Below are 7,503 nucleotides of genomic sequence, written 5' to 3' on the forward strand. Positions count from 1 at the left end.
CCTTAATATACCCTAATTATGACCCATTGTGCTGGCGTGAGTGTGACCAAGCTGGCACAATTTTTCATATATTCTGGTCCTGTAAAGGTCTTGTTAGCTTTTGGAGGAAAATTTTTGAAGTACTTTCTGTAGTTTCGGGCATATTGATTAAACCTGAACCCGCAATAGCTCTATTATTTTTGGGTATTGAAAAGATACCATTTGATATCAGAACAGTATTTATACATATACTGATAGCAGCCAAAACAGTAATTGCTAGATGTTGGAAACAACCCATAGCCCCTTCCCACATAGAGGTAATAGGATTAGTCAACCAGAATTACTCTTTGGAAAAGGCATATGCATATTCAGTGTGTCGTGGCAAGAAATTCTATACAGCTTGGCTTCTCTGGCAACAGAGCCCCTACTTTCACAGTGTCTAGCAGAGCAGTGGAGGCGGGTGGATGACGGGATTCAGAGCATGATGGTGCCTCCTCCGGACCTGTTTTGGTATTCTTTGTTTTTTTTTTTTTGTTTGTTCTCTTTTTTTTCTTTCCTTCTTTCTATTATTATTACTTTGTATCAACTTATTGTGTTTCTTATGTGATTGCTTTTTGTTGCGAAAACCAAATAAAAATTAATTGAAGTAAGACTATTTGGATCTAGGTGTCTATTAATTATTGTTTGATATTAACATTATAAGATATATGCATCCAATTGAATTTTTTTTTTGGTAACACGATTGGTGCTTGATAAAAGAAAAGGAATCATGTAATGATTAAGCACACAGTCAGTGTGTGAAACGTGTCTACCTTGTCACAATTGTCATAATTTGGATGTCCAGTCAATAAATCTGGATTTTGACTCAACCTGGAGTGCTGCCAATTCCTTTTCTTTTATCAAGTTTTCACGGAGGCGAGCCAGGGCATGCACCTGTGTGAGTCATCAGGCAATTACACCACCTTGAGCAGTGAGTCCTTGTCTGTACGATTGGTGCTTGCATAGATCCTAACAATAGTTGCTGGGCAGGGAAATAAATATATTTCTGGTAAACTGACACCAGGTTACAATGGCTGTACATGGGAGTGGCTGCCCAGCAAAAAAAGATTCTAACATTTATGTCCTAGGTCCTTAAAGTGACACTAAACAATATCCTTTTTCTCCAAAAATAATCCATACACATCCACTGCTTATTGGCCCTGTAATCTTTTGTTCATGAAATTATTTCTTACTGTTTTTTTCTGCCTCCTTCTAAAAGCCTCGGTGAGCTTCTGAATAGGGATGATCGAACGGTTCGGGTCCACCATCGGTTCGGCCCGAATATTGGGTGTTCGAGGTTCGGCCGAATTTAGAACTTTTTGCCCAAAAAGTTCGGAATTCGGCAACCAGAACCGCCCAAAATGCAATGCTTCAGGAAATGGGCTTTAAAAGCCCGTGATTGGACCAGAACCATTAGCAAAAGCCAATTGAGGGGGCAGGAGAATGCTAGGAATGTGATTGGAGTGACTAGGGGGTCCCTAGACCAATCATTAGTGAATACGCCCCCCAGTATATAAGATCGCCCCCGCCATATTCCTAGCATTGTTATACTGGACATGGAAGAGAGTGGAAGCAGTTCTGTGAATTTTACTTTAAAAGTGTAATTTAGCATTTATTAGTGTGAGGAAAGGGATATCTAGTGTAGTTAGAGTGCTCCTTTACACTTTAGTTAGCTTCAAAAATTTAGTTTCTGTAGGGAAAGTGTTAAGTGTCAGGGGACCGTAGTGTAGTGTAGGGTTAACTGGCAGTGACTGCTATGGCAGGGTGACAAAACCCTTCCATAGCAGGGTGACCGCTATAGAGAAATGATCATTTCTCTGAATAGCTTCGGGACAGGCATATGGCTTCTCACCAGCCAAGCATTTTTTATGCTGCAGGGGCTGCCACTGCCAGTGCTTTTTTGAGGACATGTTTGATGTCAGACATGACATCTGAACATGTGTATAGGGGGTATATATAGACATATATGTCTGAATATATACCCCTAGACATATATAGGTGTGATAGTAGCAGAAATAAATGCTTGCGCTAATGAAATCATTTACAGTAATATATTTCTGCTACTATCACACCTATATATGTCTAGGGATATATATTCAGACATATATGTCTATATATACCCCCTATACACATGTTCAGATGTTTTGCCTGCCTCAAAAGAACCCAAAAAAATGCCAAAAAAACACTAGCGTCAAAAAAAAAATGCCCAGGTGTGTTTTTGCTGGCATTTTTTGGGGGGTTTTGGAGGCAGGCAAAACATCTGAACTTGTGCACAGTACCACTATACACAAGTTCAGATGTTTTTCCTGACTGCAAAGATCCCAAAAAAATGCCTTCTATTAAACCGGCAAGGTGTTACAGCAGCGAAGCTAACCCCCTGTCAGAAAGTTTTCTAATACAAACAATCCTTTTTTTTTCTGGTTCTGGACATGCTACAAAGCTGAAACTTCACAGGTACACCTTTTAGACCGTTCTTAAAATTTGTCATTTTTGATAAAAAAAGCCAATTATTGAAAAATTAAAAAAAAAAAAGAGAGATTTTTTTGATTTTTACTTTGGATTTAGTATCTGGGGGGTCTAAAAGGTGTACATGTGAAGTTTCAGCTCTGTAGCATGTCCAGAACCATGAAAAAAAGATTGTTTGTATTAGAAAACTTTCTGACAGGGGGTTAGCTTCGCTGCTGTAACACCTTGCCGGTTTAATAGAAGGCATTTTTTTGAGTTCTTTGCAGTCAGGAAAAACATCTGAACTTGTGTATAGTGGTACTGTGCACAAGTTCTGATGTTTTGCCTGCCTCCAAAACCCCCCAAAAAATGCCAGCAAAAACACAACTGGGCATTTTTTTTTTTTTGACGCTAGCGTTTTTTTGGCATTTTTTGGGGTTCTTTTGAGGCAGGCAAAACATCTGAACTTGTGTATAGTGGTGTAAAAACACACATCCATATATTTATATACACACCTAGACATATATAGGTGTGATAGTAGCAGAAATATATGCTTGCGCTAATGAAATCATTTACACTAATATATTTCTGCTACTATCACACCTATATATGTCTAGGTGTGTATATAAATTTTTAAGAACTTTTTTTGTGTGATTTTGTGTCTGGGGGGTCTAAAAGGTGTACCTGTGAATTTTCAGCTCTGTAGCATGTCCAGAACCAGAAAAAAAGATCATATAGGTGTTAAAGTTAAAGGAGGCTCCCGACCCACATCCCTGTTCTACTGAAAAATTATCTCTTTCTTTTATGGTTCTGGACATGCTACAGAGCTGAAACTTCACATGCACACCTTTTAGACCCCCCAGATACTAAATCCAAAGTAAAAATCAAAAAATCTCTCTCTTTTTCTTTTTTAATTTTTCAATAATTGGCTTTTTTATCAAAAATTACAATTTTTAAGAACTTTTTTTGTGTGATTTTGTGTCTGGGGGGTCTAAAAGGTGTACCTGTGAAGTTTCAGCTCTGTAGCATGTCCAGAACCAGAAAAAAAGATCATATAGATGTTAAAGTTAAAGGAGGGTCCCGACCCACATCCCTGTTCTACTGAAAAATTATCTTTTTTTTTTTCATGGTTCTGGACATGCTACAGAGCTGAAACTTCACATGCACACCTTTTAGACCCCCCAGATACTAAATCAAAAAATCTCTCTTTTTTTTTTTTTTCAATAATTGGCTTTTTTATCAAAAATGACAATTTTTAAGAACTTTTTTTTGTGTGATTAATAGTTAATGGGGCATGACCCAGAACCCTAGGCACTTTTTAGGGGCATTTATTGGGTTTTAGGGCTTCAAAATTGTGTTTTTTGATTACCGAAGTTCGGGTCCCATTGATTTCAATGGGGTTCTGAAATCCGGGCCGAACTTTTGGAAAATTCGGGTGTTCTGGTAGAACCGAACTTTTCAAAAGTTTGATCATCCTTACTTCTGAACCTCTCATTTTCCCCTCACTTATGTTTGTTGTTTGGAATGAGCAGTGCACGTTAGTTGTGGTCATGTGTACTGCTCTAAGGACACTACATATCCCATAGTCAATAGCTCATAGTCCCTCGTCCATCTCAGGAGCAAGCAAGAGATGGAGGCTACATTCCTACAAACAGAGGGACTATAGAGAATGAGCATAGCCACCCTCCAACAGGAAATCGGGTCACAGCAACAAGGAATTTGGAGATTTGAAGGAGGCTTGGAGCAAGAGACGATACTTTCTGGGCCCACCCACCGAGGCTTAGTCCTAGAGGAGGAAAGCAAGAGCAGGGCAAACGTATTTATGCATCACTGGGCATGTAATGTGGTGAAACACTGAGGTGGAAAAGAAATGAAGGTAAAATGGAATATATTTATTTAGTCCCTAACTTATTGCTCTTTTACTTGCACATTTTTAATCTTTCATTTCATTTTTATTTCTTTTATATTCTTTTTTGTTTCTATTTTTATTCATTTGCACACCAATTTCACACCTTCCTTATCTTATTTCACATTTTAAATTAAATTCTTTTTTTAAAATTTTTTAAATATTTTATATATTATGTTAATCCCCTAAAGCCCTGTACACATGGGCGGAATGTTGGGAAACATTGGCTGGTTCAAAAAAACACAGCCGACATCTGGCCATCATGTGTGCCCCCCTGACCAACATAAGCCGGCTTCTGTCTGAAGAACATGCTGGAAAACCAGCAGCCGACCAACTCCTCATCAGTGCTCTCAGGCAATGGCGGAGAGCACTTATCAGAGTGTTCTGGCGGGGGGGGGGGGGGGGGTGGGGGCATCGCCCTGTCAGAACACAACAGCTCAGCAGGGTAGATTACTATACTAACTTTGCATAGTTGGTATATCGGCTCCAACCGGAGCTGAAGGGTTTTTTTTACGTTTAACCTGCTGGGCTTTCTTCCTTTTCATGTCACAATTCTTCTTCTTTATTACATTAACAAGACACACATGCTCACTAATTTGTCCTGATGGCCATCACATATACTTACATTGATCAAGCTGCATGAGCGGCGTTTCATACTTTTATTATCGGCACCTCTGAATGAGTAAAACTTGACGCTGGCTTTCCTACTCCTGAGTTTCAGCGGGGAAGCACATTGTACCTCCAGCTTAGAGTACCATAAGCTTTTACAGGTTGCAGATATTTGGCAACATTTTCTAAAGCATTATACCTGTTCCTCACTTTCTCCAGAGCTGCAGGACCTCTATAAGGGGGAGGTCTGGAGCTGCTGAGGAGAAACTATTAATCTCTGTGTTCTGATGGCAGTGACTGGTCAACACAATTTGAGAACTGTGGTCAGAGAAAAGGGGGACTGGTCCAGGAAAAGGAGTTTTCTCTAATAGCAGCTACAGACAGAGGTTGTAAAACTGAAAAAAAAAAAAAAAAAAGAGATCCTGTTCCTTTAAAACATGTTAAATTGCATAGTGCTGGTGCGGTGACATTTGTCCCATTCTACGTTGTAATATACCTGGTTGATCCTGACTGTTCCTGTTACCCCCTTAGTGTACTGACCATGGTAATCATGGCTGCTGATACATGATACAGTAGTCCATTTACGCGCCTCATTCATCCCGCTGTTCTCCCTCCACCCCTCTCCCTGTCACTTCCTAGTGTGTGAGGTGATGAAAAAACCCACCCCTTCCCTCCTGCTGCTATCCCGTGCGGCAGTAATGTTAGTGATCCCAATTACTGCTAGCCCCCCTGTAATATTAAGATATACTACACAGTGTGTGTGTTTTGAAAATTCTGCAAATACCATTTTTCACATCGCCGATTTGCAGTCACGTGACCACCCGGCTGACATCAGAAGGAAATCTCACCCTCTCCCACTGTAGTCCTTAGATCGGGAAGAAGTCGTGATGACAAAATGCGTCAGACCGTGAGTACGCAGTACGAGTTGATGACGGTGACGATGGACTCTCTGTCCAAACTCTCTGCAGGATATATTAGCTTGTTACAAGCAGGAAGCAGTGAGAGCGATACAGTGTACACCTTGTCAGACTTGATTTAAATAATAGGAGATGGTGATATCTATTTGGAATGGAAATCTTTAATTGTGCTTTTAATTATCATTTAATGTAAGCGCAACTGAAGAGGGGAGAGGGGAGTTTGTAGTGTGACATTTTATCAATAAACATTTAAATGGTATCACGCTATTGGTCCCCCTTCTCTTTTCTCCCATAACCCTGGCTTTTGAATCCGCAAGTGTATTCCTTTAGGTGCAAACTAAGGTGTGTATGCACACCAGGAGAGGAGAACCTTTGAGAGCAAGTGTTCAATTAAGGAAGGTATTCAGTGGAGCAAAGTAGGAGAGGATTGGAAAAAATTCAAAAGTTCAAAGGCTTACGTTTGTTTATGTCTGGTGAGTGTCCATTACCTTATAGGGGGAAACACGAACGTGGTGTGGTGAAGGAGCACATTATCCGTATTCATAGAAATCCAAACACCTTGATGAGCACCGGCTGTGTGGACTATAAGGACTGTTTATGAATGTCTATCAATTTTATTCAAATTCTTCATTTACGCTAAATGAGGACAGTATATTAAGGAGATACATCAGTGCTGCTAATGTTATTGGCCAAATGTACCTAGATGCACATTGGGTTTAGTGACATTTTTTATTTCTTAGAACAGGAAAGGAGAGCAGCAGGTGGTCAAGTTACTGTACATCAGCAATGTGAAATAAGGTATTTAGCTGCCGAATTTTCAAAAATCACACACACTGTGTAGTATATATTATTATTACAGAGGGGCTGGCAGGAATTGGGATCACTGGCTTTACAATCACTTCATGACTATATTACATTAAGGAAATACTAGAAGGCCCAAAACCCAGAGCACCACACATGTGATTCGGAACATGTGCTGTAGATGTGCAGGTTAGCAACCCCTCCAAAAACTGTTATTGTATAGTATTACTGAGCACAAAGCAGGCCTAAATATGTAGTAGATAATAATGGCTGCCCCATGTGCTAATAGTTTTACAAATTCTAAACAGAATCAAGGATGATTAGTAGATTTTGAAAGAACATTCATATAAAAATACATTTTGTGACTTGACAAATGCTTCAAAAGTTTTTTTACTTTTAACATTCGATTTGGGAAAAAATGGACTTTACCAAACAAAAAAACACATTTAATGTTAGAAATCTGTTCGTTCTAGAAAAAAATTCCATCCCACCCAAATTTTCTCATCAATGAGATCAAAAATGAACATAATGTATGGCCGGCTCCATTTAACTTTTTTAGAAATTGTATTTGTTTTTTAATATCGGTACTGATTGGTAGGTTCTCTTTTACATAAAACATATCTCATATATGTAATCAGCATTATGTAAATATATATTAAGATAATCATAAATATATATTGATAAAAAAAATAGCTTAAAGCAGCTTAGAACTTACAAATATTTCCTAGAAGGTAGTGGCTTCCATTTAAATGTTGGCTTCTGATCACTTGGTATCAATCCATGAACAGAGATAATGGCACCAATCAT

At 39.0% G+C, this 7,503-nt stretch overlaps 1 protein-coding gene across 1 annotated transcript in view; it reads right to left on the reverse strand.

Moving 5' to 3' along the window:
* Window positions 1-7,503, reverse strand: part of LOC309560516 (vomeronasal type-2 receptor 26-like) — a gene marked incomplete at both ends in the record, with an annotated part of 44,392 nt that extends 36,889 nt beyond the window's left edge. The window contains one exon of the mRNA XM_082264148.1: window positions 7,412-7,503. Coding sequence (XP_082120274.1) covers window positions 7,412-7,503 — 92 coding nt within the window. The remainder of the gene's footprint in view (window positions 1-7,411) is intronic.

Source organism: Pelophylax lessonae (assembly GCF_965119305.1).
Source record: "Pelophylax lessonae genome assembly, chromosome: 7".
Classification (NCBI taxonomy): domain Eukaryota; kingdom Metazoa; phylum Chordata; class Amphibia; order Anura; family Ranidae; genus Pelophylax; species Pelophylax lessonae.